The following is a 14660-nucleotide window of genomic DNA, read 5'->3' as shown; positions in this document are numbered from 1 at the left end:
AAAATCTGATATTAGAAAGACTGTGACCTAATGAAAATGCATATTCTTTGCTATTCAAATAGTATCAAATGTGGTATTTAAGTAGTATGCAAAACTTTGTGCAAGATTCAAGCCAGATACTTCAAAGCTAATATTAATTTAGCAATGAGGGGGGGAAAAAAAAAAGCATTTTCCAGTGCTGCATATAACTTTCCATTAAGTGAAAGGGAACTGGGAGTCCTGACTGCAGCTTCATGTTTCTATTATGAAGGACTCCATTTTGAGTCACCGTGTCTCCATTTTTTTCTGACCTTATTCCACAACAATTAAGAATTCATCAGGGATTGCTTTCCTTTTAAGGCTAACTGAAGAACTAGTTGAAAAAATGGATGAGCATAATCTTTCCATCCTATAAAACATTTTATTTTTTCTAACAAGAGCTAACAAATAACAAAAAGTTACTTAAATATTCCTATGGAGATCAGTAGTGGATTATTGATAAATTTGTTGTAATTTTTCAAAATCTAAAGGTTTGGAAAAAACATATACTCTTTACAGTATATGTTGTGATGACCTCCAAAGTTCCTGTTGTTTATACACAATTATGCCTGACTATAAAGTTGTTCAGATTGTACAGTGATAACTGTACCCTTATCTCTCTATATCTCTATATGATGGCGAATTATTTTTCCAGAATTGAATATCTGTAGAGGGAAGGAGGACATGGTTGATCCAGAATTATGTCTTATTTTCTGTATTGACCATTTTGCTATTTGGTCACAAAACATATAAATTATGTTGCAAATGATTCTGCTCTTGAGGATGATTTACTTTCTGTAGTTGTTTAATTATTCAGATTAATCAGTTATTTAGTACTTGAATGCAAATATACACTAATACCTCTTAATTTAAGACATATATAGAGAATTCTTTTAGTGGCATACACCTAGTTACATGAAATGTCTATTGATATGGTTTATTTTAGACATTTAAAAATTGCATAGTCAATATTCTGCTCCTTTCCTTGACAAGTTTTCTTTCCAAGTGTCACTTACTGATACGATGTACTGTGCTGTTGCTCAGCATTATTGCATTACTATACTGGCATGAATCAGTCAAAAGTAGGAGCAATAGAAAGTTAACTCATAATCTTCATTTTCCATCTCAATGAAATACCTGTGAAATACCTGCCCTAACTCTGCCGTGGAACACCTGCAGACAGTCTGGTGAAGCTGATTTAGAAAAAACCATTATGTTGAGTTTTAGACACTTGAAAACCATTGCTATTAAGCATTAGTAGAACTCAAGTACCAGAAACACCACCAAATAGCATCACCTTCCTGCTTTGTTACAGCCTGGGCACCACTTTTGCTCTAGAATTTATGTATTACAGCATAGTTTCTCCTTAAACTACAGAGTGGAGATAGAAAACAATTTGGATTTAAGGTAGTCAGGGCAAGCTCTGTACCCAGACTGCTAACTCTCATTAAACCTACACTTTTCATTATTTACAGTGGGAATATTTTCTTAGAGTAAGGACATAGCAGTTTTGCTCAGTCCTATTAGGACTGCTTTGAAATCATAACCTGCCTTCAGATAAGAATTGTGTGTTGTGGTTACTGATACTGTAAGTTAATTTAAGCTGCTTTATTGCTTACCAGAATATCCAATAACCTCTTTGTCTGGATTGGGATTTTAGGCACAAGAAAATCATACAGTAAGATGTTCATGTCATTCTGTCTTGGAAATATGAAATAAATTTTCATCTTGCTACGACATAGTACATCTGTAACGTTCATTTTAAAGTATGTCTTGTATGTAAAAATACACAATAATTTGTGTATTACTTCCAATTTTCACCACAATTTAAGTACCTGATTAATAAGTGTTCTGTGGAGGCAGAAGGTAATATAAAGAGAAAATAAATGGAAATATACACTCTTATATAAATATAAAAATATAATTTATTGGGCTATTTTCAACTGGTCTGATTAGAATATAGAGCCCCAAGGAAATTTCCTTCTTGGAGTTTGCTGCTTTTATTCTGGATTTCAAAATATGCCAGAAAATCCAAGTAAGACCTTTCCAATGGAATCCTATGGAGAGCAGGATAATTATAGTCTGCCAAAGTTTTAATTTTTTTCAGTGGAAAAGAGACTCATGTTAACCTGTGTCATTCTTCCTTTCCTTTGATTCTACAGAAGCTCTTGAGGGCAGCATATGCTGACTCCAGAGTAACTCCTAAGCTGTGATTGTAGAAGTAAGAGCAAAACAAGCCCCACAGCTTGTTATGCACAAGCACAGAAGATTCTTTTTGTACTATTGGAGGAGAAACCTTGTTCCACTGCACTACTAGACTGTATTTTTCATCTCTGATCCCTTTTTTTTCATATTTTATGTATTTGAGCTACCTCATATATAAAAATTTAATAAATTTCACCTTCAGTATTTCAAGAATTTTTCAACTGGGCATCTGTAGTCTCTTTTCCATCATAATGCCCGTGCATCAGCTTGCCCTGGCATAGGCTTTCATTTTGTTGTTGTTTGTGTGAGTATGAGATGTCTCATAGGAAGAGGGTGTGCAGTGTCTGTGTTGACAAGACAATGGAGAATTAAGCTACATATTTTTGAAGACAAGTGGTAGTTGAAGGATTTGAAGTGTGGCATTTCCTCAAGGATCTCTTGTTTCACATCTGCTTTGATGCACAGGTGGTACCTTTTGCCAAGATCAATTCTAATCATAGGGTAAAGTGCCATGAGTCTGCTGATGATACTCAGCTATATCACTTACCCCTGCACTCCGAGTTCTTTCCCTGCCCTGCAGTAATCCTTGACAGAGATCTCCAGATGGGTAAATCAGAGCTGCCATGTCCTCAGCCCTGGGAAAACAATTGTTGATCCGTGACAACACTCTCACATGTGTGCCCACTTACAGAGCCATTTTTGCAGAGGTGCAGTCACATTAAGAATCTTGGCATCATTTTGGAAAGTTTCACTTCCCTGCAAAGACTGCTGTCAGGAAATTAGGAAAATGATTCAGCTTTCTAACTTGAGCAGCTTTTCTCACCTGTGACTTCTTTAAATTTCATTCTGACTTTGAAATAACAAGAGTCGCCCTCCTGCCCATGAGGATTTATTACTGTAATTCCCAGAGCAGGACTTGTAGCAGAGCATTTCTGTGGTGTACTCAGTAAACTACAAGTTCATCCCTTCAAGTAGCTGTGATTGCCTGATTAATGCCAGCTCTCCACTGATTTGCTATAAAGTAGTAATATTGATGTAATTGATAGAGTTGTACTCTTGTTGTTTTTAAGCTCAAAGTTGCCTTGAAAAATCAGTTAATGTGTAGCTTCATACCAGTCAACTTTTGTTTCTTAAAGGCAATGTGTATCAGCCGTTTGCTGTGAAACCTTTGTGTTACTATCTAAATCCTTCTCAGCTGTTGTTACTGCTGTGTTGTTGGTCACAGATGCTGCAGTTTTAAGATACATGAATATAACAAAAAAACCCTGTTTTGAGTGCCTGATATACAAATAATTATGCCAGAATTATCTAGTTAGCAAGCAGTTCTGTGAGCAATGTAAATAACAGAGCATGTTTGTAATGGACTCATAGGTGCTCTCAAGAGTGGATTCTCAAGTGTTTAATAAGCCTATGCCACTGCCTTTTTCTCGGTGGAAACCCTAATGATCTCTGCCTGCTATCTAGCTGCATGTTTTCATGAAACTTCACATATCTACTGCCTCCACCCCAGTGTGTAATATGGTTGAAATTAGCTAAAAGTTTCAAAATTCTTAGCAAGACAGAGACATATAAACAAAACCAGAGAGAAGTGATCCCATTAGTATTGTTTCCTTAGGTAAAAGTGGTTGACATAATTTTCAATTATTCTACAAGGATGCTTTCAAGAAAACAGTTCTTTCTTTCAGATCACTGTATGGAAGAGGAAAAAAAAAAAAAAAAGAAGTGTCCAGAGATTCAGCAACAAAGGCACTTCCTTACAATACAAGTAGCACCAGAGAACTGAAACCTGATGACACATTTTCCCTATAGTCTTTATCTCTCCCAGGTTCAGTTTGTGGTAAACATCATTCAGGAATGAAAGGCAGAGGAGTTTCTGGAAGCTGTAGAAATTCTTTTTATATCTTATACATGGATTCTTATCAGTAGTCTAACAAAAAGGGTTGTCGTTTTATGAGGTGGTTTTCAGGGGTTTTGAAATCCATGATCTGAGAGGCGGGAGATAATTTGAAACAACAGAATATGGGTGGAAGAAAAAGGGGGCTGCCAAAATCATGAATATTTCTCTCTATGGCTCATCTTGTATGCCTGAATGATTTCCATGTACACATGGAAAATAAGTCCTAATAATAAGTCCTAATAAGTCCTAATAATAAGTCCTAATAATAAGTCCTAATAATAATGCTGTATTAATGGGTGAACACAGATATTTGACACATGTAACTGGTATATTCCCTTGGTGGGACAGGACATTCTTGTGCTAAGAGTTTGGATTTGCAAAAGGAATATTTCAGAGAGTACAGGAACAAGCAGTGTCTTGTCAAGCAAACTAATTTTCAGGTTTTAAGCATCTTCAGTTTCCCCTGTGCAGACAGTTTTTCATGCAGTAAATCTCATCTCTTAGGCGGGTAATTTTCTACTGCTAATAGCTACTTTTCTTAGGTAATATCCTTCATGCTTATAACGTGTTCATCAGTCAGCTCCATTTCTTTTGAAAAACAAAAGAACATCTCTAGGTGTATTACACGTTGTCAGCTTTCCTAAATACTTTAGGCGATGATTAATCAGAACTTCCTTTGCAATTTCTGTAAAGTTGGAGATAATCACACCAGAAAATTAGCAACTTCCAAAAAGGAAGTTTAGAGTTATCATCCTTTAAACTTTTACAAGACAGTTGAGTGGGCAGAGAAGAGTCAGGCTTGGCTTCTGAAGCTGTTTCACATGAACACACAATGGCTGGGAAAGAGGTTTTTTTGATGAGGTTTGGGCACATGTCAGGATGGGAAATGCTGGTAGTGAGTTCTGGCCTTTCAACATACATGGGCATACTAAGACATGATTTCTACTCAAGAGCTCATTGAATCTTTGTAGCTGTAGGCAGTGATTCAGGACTTTGCCAGTTCCTGAGGAAACAGAGCAGATAAGTAAACTCTTCTTATTCCCCCAGACATGCGTATGTCACCCAGTGCCTTTTTCAATTAAGCAATCTGGAGGAAATTATATATACCTCTATTTTTGCACTTAGTCTAGGGAGGCTGGAATGCTTTGCTATAGCTTTGTTCTTAGCATAAGGAGAATAAAAATAGTTGAATGATAAACATACTTTTTGTTTGGTTTGGGTATTTTGTTCTGTCTTGGTGTCTTAAGTATTGGACAAAATTGCTTAGATTTAGCAAAGTACATTAATAATTTTAAGAAGACGCAAAAGTGTTCTCATTCAGAGAGAAAGAAAACTTCAGTATGTGCCTGGTTTTCATCACAGTGGCAGTTTAAAATGTACTGCAGTGGCCTTCTGGAGCACTTCAATTATATTTTATGATCTGTATTTCCTACACAAGATGGGTCTTTTTCTTAGAATACTTTTGTGTCCTAAAATGTTTTTAAGAGATACTTTTTCCTATAGCAAAATAAAGTAGGAAAAGGCCTGATATTTTTTGTGTTTTGTTTGTTTTCAAAGCCTTTTTGTGCAATGGGAAGTTTCACAAGCACTTGCAAGAAATTTATGTTCCCATGGTCGTCCGCTACATCGATCTCATGGAATCGTCAATTGCCCAATCCATTCACAGAGGTCTGGAACAAGAGTCATGGCAACCTGTCAAGTAAGTGCTTTCTACAAAATCTGAACAAAAGACCTGCCTATAGCTTTCTGTCTAATCACATGTTCTCCCCCATTTTCCTCTAAATATTCTCTTTTTTATTATATTCCTACATTGTTTATTTCTTCACAGGAGCATCACCAACAGTCTTCCTAATGTAGCTCTTCCAAAAGTTCCAAGTTTGCCTCTTAATCTTCCACAAATACCTAACCTTACTACACCAACCTGGATGACTTCTTTGTATGACTCCACGTGTGTATTCTTCAATACCCTTCTGACTGTATGTCAGCTCTGCATGGCCTTGCTAGTGTTCTGTGCAGCTGTATTTGGATTGCATGGTGTTTAAGACCTCTTAGTCGGAAATTATTGTTTCTTGGGAGCAAGCCAAGCATGGACTTTTAGCAACTTTCTAGTGCATTAAAATGTAGCAGCCTTAAGCCTGATAACTTAAAAAACCAACTGGGCAAAGGTCTGTCATAGTATAAATGGTGTTTAATACACTAAATTAATAAGCAATTGATTTTAGATTATGATTTTGTAAAGTAAAGCAGCCCATCATATTTTTGCATGGGTTTGATTAACTCATTTTATATTGGTTCTGAAAATCATTGCTTGCAAGTATTGTCATTTAAATATTCATGCTAAAGAAAAATAGCAAAAGGTTGTTAGGTACCCAGAATAGTAGTACATCCATTTCTTTGACTGTTTGGAAAAAATATGTAGTTCTTTCTGATTTGTCCCCAACACTTAAGGGTTTTTTTCTTAAAAAACAAAAAAGCAGGTGTGCCCTGTTCTCTGGGAATATTCCCATAGTTACAGGACAGATTTCTGTGTGAGGACACAGCCATATACATTAGAAAAGGCACAAGAAGAACCTTATTTTAACTAATGTTGCATTAGGAAAGGATGAAAAAGTACACATTCAAGATGCAAAGCTTAATAATTTCAAGTGAATGATTGTCTTGTCGAGTTTTATAATGGAGTTCAACAGTCCTAACAGGCACTCAGATCCATCACTGCAGGAGTTCATAGAATCATAGAATAGCAGGTTGGAAGGGACCACAGGGATCATCTGGTCCAGCCTTTTCTTGGCAGAAGCACAGTTTAGAGAAGATGGTCCTGTACAGATGAATCTTAAAAGTATTGGGCAACACTTTAAAGTTGGGGAAAGCACCACTTCTCTGGGGAGATTATTCCAACAGCTGAAAGTTCTCACTGTGAAAAATTTTCCTCTCGAGCCCAATCAGAATCTTCCCAGGAGTAACTCGTACCCATTACCCCTCATCTTTTCCATGTGACTCTTTGTGAAAAGGGAGCTGAGTTGATAGTTTGTGCTCTGCCAGACTTTTGGCACTTGTCTATTGAGGATTATGATTGTTGTTCTGCTGCTAATTCCCTTGGCAGTTGACAAAATTCCTCTTGATCCTTAACTTTGGTTACCTCTTGTGTTTACTATAAGAATGCTAGATTTCTCCTGATTGAAATACAGACTAATTGGTCTTCTGCAACTGAGTTACTTTCTGTTATTTCTGTTATTTCCTTGCTATCAAGGACTACTTTTTTTTTTTTTTTTTTTTTAATAGCTTTCAGAATTAAGAGTTTTTATAACATTAGATGTGGGCCTCTTAAAGTCCTTATTCTGGCAACCCCATAGAGTAAAAAGAATGTGTGCAAATTAAAATTGATGTATTTTGAATATTGATTTGATAATTAATATATAATAAACACAGATTCAGTTTGAAGTATTATTGTAGTAGATCTTTCCTAAACAAAGATTTTAGTGTAGCAATAAATTCATAGACTGTGCTGTCAAAAAATGTGTAAGAATAGTGAATATAGTGTATAGTATATTCAGCCATTGGCCCATTCCCCTTGCAAATCTTTTGGTAGTAAGGTTTGTGCTGTGCATGGCAAAGTATACACAACATCCTAAACCAGGATAGAGGTTCTCAAAGTGTTTGGTGAACTAGGAGGTTGACATTTGCTCTTGTCACTTGCCCTCAGAGCTATTCTTTTCTTCTCTAGAGAAGTGGGGGCAGCAATGTCCCCACTGCAATGTAGCCTTTGAAAAAGTCATCATCCCCTTTTTGCTGCCCTGCACAGCATTCAGGTAGTGGTCTGCCAAGGTGTTGGCTCTGTTGTAGGCACTTCTCCCATCCCATCCTTTGCAGGAAGACCAAAAGTTCCTCTTCTTAGTTAGTCTCCAGTGGTGAGTGACCAAATACTTAGGCTCCAATGCAGGTTAAAAAAAACAAAACCCGTGTTTCCTGTTTGTTTTCCCTTTCAATATGATGAGCACCCACCTTAAAGGGACTAAAGTGGCACACTGAATCAGCAGAAGCACCTAAATTCAGGAGTCCAGGCCCTGCTTTGTCAGACATTGCAGGTGTCTCCTTCCTTCTACTGACTCCCCCAAGTCCTTCTCTCCCAGTTCATTTCTCTACCTCCTTCTGGCCACACAGCTGATGCTTTGGCAAGAAGATGACTACATACATCACATATTTGTCCTGGACTTCTCTCTTTCTCTTTGAAACTGATGTTTTTGGTCAATTCATCATTATCAATTTGAATTACACGATTAAGAATCTATAGGCAAAAAGAATTGTGTTGCTGGAGCAAGTTCAGAGAAGGGCAACCAAGCTGGTGAAGGATCTGGAGAAAAAGTCCTATGAAGAGAGGCTGAGGGAATTGGGAATGTATAGTTTGGAGTAGAGGAGGCTGAGAGGAGACCTTATTGCTCTCTACAACTACCCGAAAGGAGGTTGTATGGAGGTGGGTGCTGGCCTCTTCTCTCTCAAGTGAATAATGATAGGACTAGAGGAAATTGCCTGAAGTTGCACCAGGAGAGGTTTAGACTAGATCTGAGGAAGAAATTCTTTGCTGAGACAGTAGTGTTGGAACAAACTGGACTGCCCAGGGAGGTGGTGGAATCACCATCCTTGGAAATATTTAAAAACTGAGTCGATAAGGCACTTCAGGACATGCTTCAGTGGGCATGGTGATACAGATATTGATAAATATATTTTATATGGGGGGTGGGGAGGGGAGGTGCTGGTGATGGTTGTATGTGGTCATCTTAGAGGTCTTTCCCAGCTGTGACAATTCTGTGTGATGAGAAAAATCAGTCTCTGAGCCACTGACTTACAGCTAAATGTTTACTGATAATGCTGTGACTATTTTGTCTGCTATAGGAAATATTTTCCAAATTAGGCATTTGTCTGAGTAGATTTTCCCCTCTTACACTTGAAAGGAACTGCAATTCTTTTGAACATCACTAGAGAAGATTGTTCATGGTTTTTTCATTAACTGTTGCTTTTCCTTTTCCTTGATCGCGTAATGTAACAGTAAAATTATACTGCTTAAAACAGTACATAGGGAGATCATTATGTCACTTTGAGTTGTTTTGGCTTAATCTTTTATTACTGGGCATTGGAAAGGGAAATATGAAAAGGGGAAAGTGTAATGAGCAGCAGTCTGCTTTTCTTGATTGGTCTCAGGAGAGAACAACTCAGAGGACACCTTGACTAGACATGCAGAGCACTGTGAATTACTGTTCCATTTGGCTGAAGACAACATCCTTAAAAAGCAAAACAGTTTGAATATTCTATAAAAGCTTCTAAAAGCTTCTAATCAGCCAGAATGAGGGGTTTTTTTTCTTTCCTTACTTATTCATTAATTCAAATGTACTACATTAAATTGTGTTTTCGTCCTATTTCATATTTTAAATTTAAATTCTTTGCCTCTTCTTGACCTGGATTTTAAGTTAGGTGTCTGGATGATTTTAATTGTTTATGGTTTAGTATGTATATTATTATTTTCGCTGCAGACAGGACATAGATTCATTGACAGAAATATTGCAGAGACCTGTTGACTCTGTAGACAGAGACCAGTCTGTTGCTATCTGGTGCCAATGGAGAACATCAGGTTCAGCAAAACTCAAGGCTGGGGAAACGTGGATTAAGATTCATGCTTGCAGAAGAACAGTCCTGTCTTGTCTTCCAGCCAGAACAGGCAACATCAAAGCTTGTGATGGTTCAGCTAAAATGAGCAACAAGAGGGAATGGCTGGAGCAGTCTCAGTGCTCTGGGTGAGATATGAAGGGATCTGGTCTGAATGTTTTCAAGCTGTCAGGCTGGACCTCTCTCTGTGTTTGTGCATGCTAAGTCAGGAGGCCACCTTTCAATGCTGTTGTGGTGGGGTTGCACCTGTAGTGCCACAGTCATTCCAGTTGTGGAACATGATTTTTTTTTTTTAAGAATGGGTATTTAGAAGTACAGCCATAGGACTGATGGAATAGTAAAGTTTAGCTGATCTACTTTCTTAGGAATAAGGAGTCAAATATAGCTTGTTACTATTGAGTGTTCTGGAAGACAAATATGTATTGTGACCCAGATTTCTTTTCTTCCAAAAATATTAACATGCAGAAAGAAGGAAGACTCAATTAACGTTTTGTTTCCCTAGCTCAGGATACCTGACTCTTAATTAAAGAGAGAGGAACTGTTAGCTAACTCCGCCACTAGTATCTTTGAGAGACTGTAGACAAGCTGTGATATGCCAACATTCTGCTTTGTCCTTCCCCCTCATCTGATGGTGGAAAATAAAGATGGGGCTAAGCACCATTGACTCTACTTATTGAAAATCCTTTTCTGTAGAAGAAATTTTTAGCTGACTTTCTGAGCCCTGGATATACATCTCAGTGCCCTGTTTTGTAAACAGTTCTCATGAAACACTCATGAGTAGTAACTGAGTGATAAACTTTAAAAAGGTAATTGCAGTAATTTATAAAATAGCCATCATTCTACAACAATTCTAAAACAATGGAAGCCAGCAGCTTTTGACTTATGGTTGATTGAGAATGTCCTTAGATATTTTATATTTCTCCTATATTTTCGTATCCCAAGCTGCCCTATGGAGTTTCACATCTAGGCAATGAATAATATATTCTACATCTACTCCAGAGTCGTGTGTGTGCTGATCTTGCAGACACTGTGCTTTATTTGTGTCCTGTTTGACTGAGTGCAAGCCCATTGGGAAGCTGCCTCTCTCAGCTGTCATGGATAGATGAAACACTTAGGTGGCTGAATGCAGCTCCTAAGTTCACTATTCTGTAGAGTCTTGGAGAAACATTATGTATTGGACTCTTTTTCATTTGCTGTGGTCATTATGATGCAAAACCTAAAGCTATAAAATAATTCAGGTTAAAACAAACCCCTGGAGGTGCCTGGTCCACTCTCCCAGTCAGTGTGGCACCAAACACAAAGTTAAATTCCATTAAAACCAAAATTTGAGTGGTCATAATATTTGTCTCTTTTAATCACTGGAAGCATTCTCTTACTGCCATGACCTGATTAAAAAGAGTGGACAACTAGTGGTACCTTTTTGCACAAAGAACTAACACTGAAAGCTTAAGTTTTGACCAGCGAAACACTGGACTTTGTGCTTAATTTTAAAAATACAGATAACTATAGTGCATATAGAAGGAGTGCCAGTTCAATTTCCTGGTAGAATATTATTCCATTTATTAGACTGAAGCAGCTTTACCATACATGTTCAAATAAAGACTTCTCAGTAGTTGAGAATGCGTCCTGGCCCTTCACCAAAAAAATTGGTTCTGAAATTACAGATGTAGATTCAAATGCTGTGGTGGTTTGATTCAAATGCAGGAATTCCTCCTGCTGCCAAAAGGAGGTAAAAACTGAGTTTGGCTCTTTTTCATGCTGCACTTTATGGAGTATCAAACCCTGAAATAACCAGCCACTAAGAGGGAAAGCAGATCTATAGACTGTACAACTACTTCAGGGTGTTGAGGTAGAAGCTGACAATTAATGCTGTTTCTAATACTTTTACTGATTAGGGTCAGGAATAAAAAAACTAAAATATGAGTAAAATAAGTATCTGGTACAAATAGCAGTATTGAGGTGGTTAAAATCAGTTTTCTGCAGTACTTAACAACCAAAGTAGAGTTGTGCTTGGATGTGTGAACTAGGAACAAGTAGATTTTTTTGTAGCACTGTATTTTCCTTTCCCATCTTATTAGTATAGCATGTTAGTCAAATTCAAATCTCATTGGACAGTGCTGAGTAAAAAATGAAGAATGGGAGATCAAAATTATATGAAAACAGAGTGAATAAATGAATTAGTGTTTCATGAACCTGTGTCTATTATTACATTTATTATAATTGGGAATCTTTATTTGGAAGTCTAATGAAACCAAATTAAGTGGCTGCCAGAGAGTGAACATGCACAAGCATACATTGATGTTATTGAGAGCACATTAGTCCACCTGGGTCCTAAAGAATTTCATTTGGAATTCCACTAAGCAAAATAAGAAAAAAATATGGAAGAATAGAAAATAGTTAAATTATGTGATCTGATGATGAAAAATGGTAGTTCTGTTTCTTGAAAAAGGATGGTTTTTCTAGAAAATGTGTTCATTGTCAATCATATTATGTATACTGAAATTGTCCCCATTTCTATCCCTATGCAATTTGTCATTATCTTTTACCCCAGTCATATGAAAAAATTGACTGACTTACTTTTGAATCAAATAATAGCTATAATGTAGCATCCAGAACTGCTAGTGTACACAGCAGATGTAGTTAAATCTTCAATATTTTCTTATATAACATAGGAAACAGCCTAACAGTTATAAACTTTCAGAGAAGTTTTGGTGGTTTGTTATTTCTATTTCTTAATGAAACTTAGCTGTGTATAAAAGTGCTCCTCCCTACTTGGGTCCACCTTAACAGGTAACATCGCTCTGTAAGTTGCAACCTTAGCAGTCCCATGGGCCTTTTTCCCATTTCTGCTGGGTTTTTTTCAGAATCACAGTACAATGTAAAATTAACAATTAATGTTTAAAATAAGTGGGGAAAATATGTGTTAAAAAAACAAAACAAAACATCTGTCCAAAACTGTGGAAAATTCTGCTATGTGTAGTGAAGATATCAAAGCGTGAGCCATTTCAAACCAATGCTGAAGTTGGGGTTGGACACTCCATGCCGGCCCCTTCCTAAGGGGGGCACCCTCTGCTCCCAGTTTGTCACCCACTGCCCAGCCCTTCCCAGCTGCCCCCTTTGCTGGGCCCAGCAGTCTCTTCTGGCACTGAGACAGCACTGCAGAAGACCAGATGGCTCTGAAGTTTTGGTAGCATTAAAGTATCAAGGCAAGGGTGCAGTTGGGTGGCTCTGGAAGGTGAGGGGTGCTCCTGCTGCATGCCCGCTGCCTCTCCAGAGCTGTGAACACGGGGACTGGGCTTGGCTTCACTTCACTGCCTGCTGCCTCTGCTAACCTGGTGTGAACTGGTTATGCTACTGGTGGTGCTACTGTCTGAGGGATGCATTAAGTGGTCAGATAGATATTAGAGGTCTTTTCCACTATTTAAGCTGATTTTTTTAACCTGACTCCACTCGATCCTGAGCACGCTCAGCACTCGCTGACTCCTTCCAGGAGAGCTGGGGTTGCAATTACTTTGATAATGTTCTTTTGTCATGAGGCAGAAGAAAGAAAATCTCAATAGTGACATATTTAAACTATTTGGATCCGAATTGGGACCAACTCAGACTAAACTGTGGTCGCTTGTGCCCGTTAACATTCTGTAACACCATGCTGCATAGTATAACAGTTTCCTTAAACAGTAACCCAGGTTTTGCAATAAAATACATTATGAAAATATAATTAATCTGCCATGACAGTGGAAGTGTACCTGTACTTACTACTAAGCCTTAAACTGTTATACCGTATCACAAGAACTACGTTTAAATTTAGCAATCAGTTCAGGGTGGAAGAACTTTAAAATTGCACGGACAATCTCAGAGGACACAGAACCCTATTAATCCCATGATTTCTTTGAGCACACATTTCTTTAAACAGCTTCTGTTCTTTTACTACCACCATCTGATGCTATTCCCTCAGTTAGAATTACAGAGCATTTGTCAAGGGACTATTTGTCTGGCTATCTCTTTTAGAACATTGCTACCAGCATCCTCATTTCCTTGGTAGGCTCACCTACCAGCATTATGAAGGCAAGAAAATGTGTGCAAGTCTTCACTGCTTTGTAAAGGTCCTTACTAATTAATACTTCATGTACTCATTATTTTTCCTGTCTTCATCTGAATTTTGAGCTACTTCATTTTCCATGTTCCCCAGCATCCCATCTACCTTCCTAGCCTGTCATATTTCTCAGCTAATGGATGTGAAAATTTTTTTTCACTCTAGTGGGAATTGCTTTAAATTTGCTGTGACCATTTTCACATTCTTGGAGTAAGAGCACCTGTGCTATTAGATACAGTGAAGTGAAGGAGGAAGATGATGTGATAAGGAAATCTGATTCTCTTAGATAATTCTGTGGCAACTAGGATAGCCATCAATACATTTATCTTCTGTTTCTTGGGGACTTTCTTTTCTTTTGTTTCTTATAGCAATGGCTCAGCTACATCAGAAGATCTTTTCTGGAAACTGGATGCTCTGCAGATGTTTGTTTGTGATCTTCACTGGCCAGAACCAGAATTTGCCCACCATTTAGAGCAGAGACTTAAACTCATGGCCACTGACATGATAGAAGCCTGCGTTAAAAGGTACAGTTGAAATGATCAATTAAAAATTGGGAAAAATGTAAAACTTAGTGTAGGAAGAGCAGAGGTACAGCTGTACCAAAATCCTCCCGTAGCAGTCAGGGCAATTGTAAAGAGTCATGGCTTGTGTCTATTTCACAGTATCTGGCAATCAGCAATTTGGGAACAGCTAGGAAATACCAAGAAGAATTTCTATATACATTGTGAAAAGACCCTTGGAAGTTAATAAAACAAATCTCTTTCTTTTTCATATTTTTGATAGATGTTAACA

The 14660-nt window shown here is 37.6% G+C and overlaps 1 protein-coding gene across 5 annotated transcripts in view; it reads left to right on the top strand.

The window, feature by feature from the left end:
* CADPS2 (calcium dependent secretion activator 2) overlaps positions 1 to 14660 on the top strand; it is a 281939-nt gene that overhangs the window by 222078 nt on the left and 45201 nt on the right. For 3 of the 5 annotated variants that reach the window (XR_011723932.1, XM_071733753.1, XM_071733754.1), the window contains 3 exons: positions 5678 to 5819; positions 5949 to 6068; positions 14237 to 14392. Coding sequence is in view for 4 of the 5 variants with exons in the window: in XM_071733753.1 (XP_071589854.1) it covers positions 5678 to 5819; positions 5949 to 6068; positions 14237 to 14392 (418 nt within the window). In the remaining variant the exon portion in view is untranslated. The remainder of the gene's footprint in view (positions 1 to 5677; positions 5820 to 5948; positions 6069 to 14236; positions 14393 to 14660) is intronic. The other 2 variants (XM_071733756.1, XM_071733755.1) reach the window with 1 other exon arrangement.

The sequence above is a fragment of the Heliangelus exortis genome, chromosome 1, assembly GCF_036169615.1.
Source record: "Heliangelus exortis chromosome 1, bHelExo1.hap1, whole genome shotgun sequence".
Lineage (NCBI taxonomy): Eukaryota > Metazoa > Chordata > Aves > Apodiformes > Trochilidae > Heliangelus > Heliangelus exortis.
The sequence above is the reverse complement of the archived record's forward strand: the minus strand, read 5'-3'. Positions and strand labels throughout refer to the sequence as shown.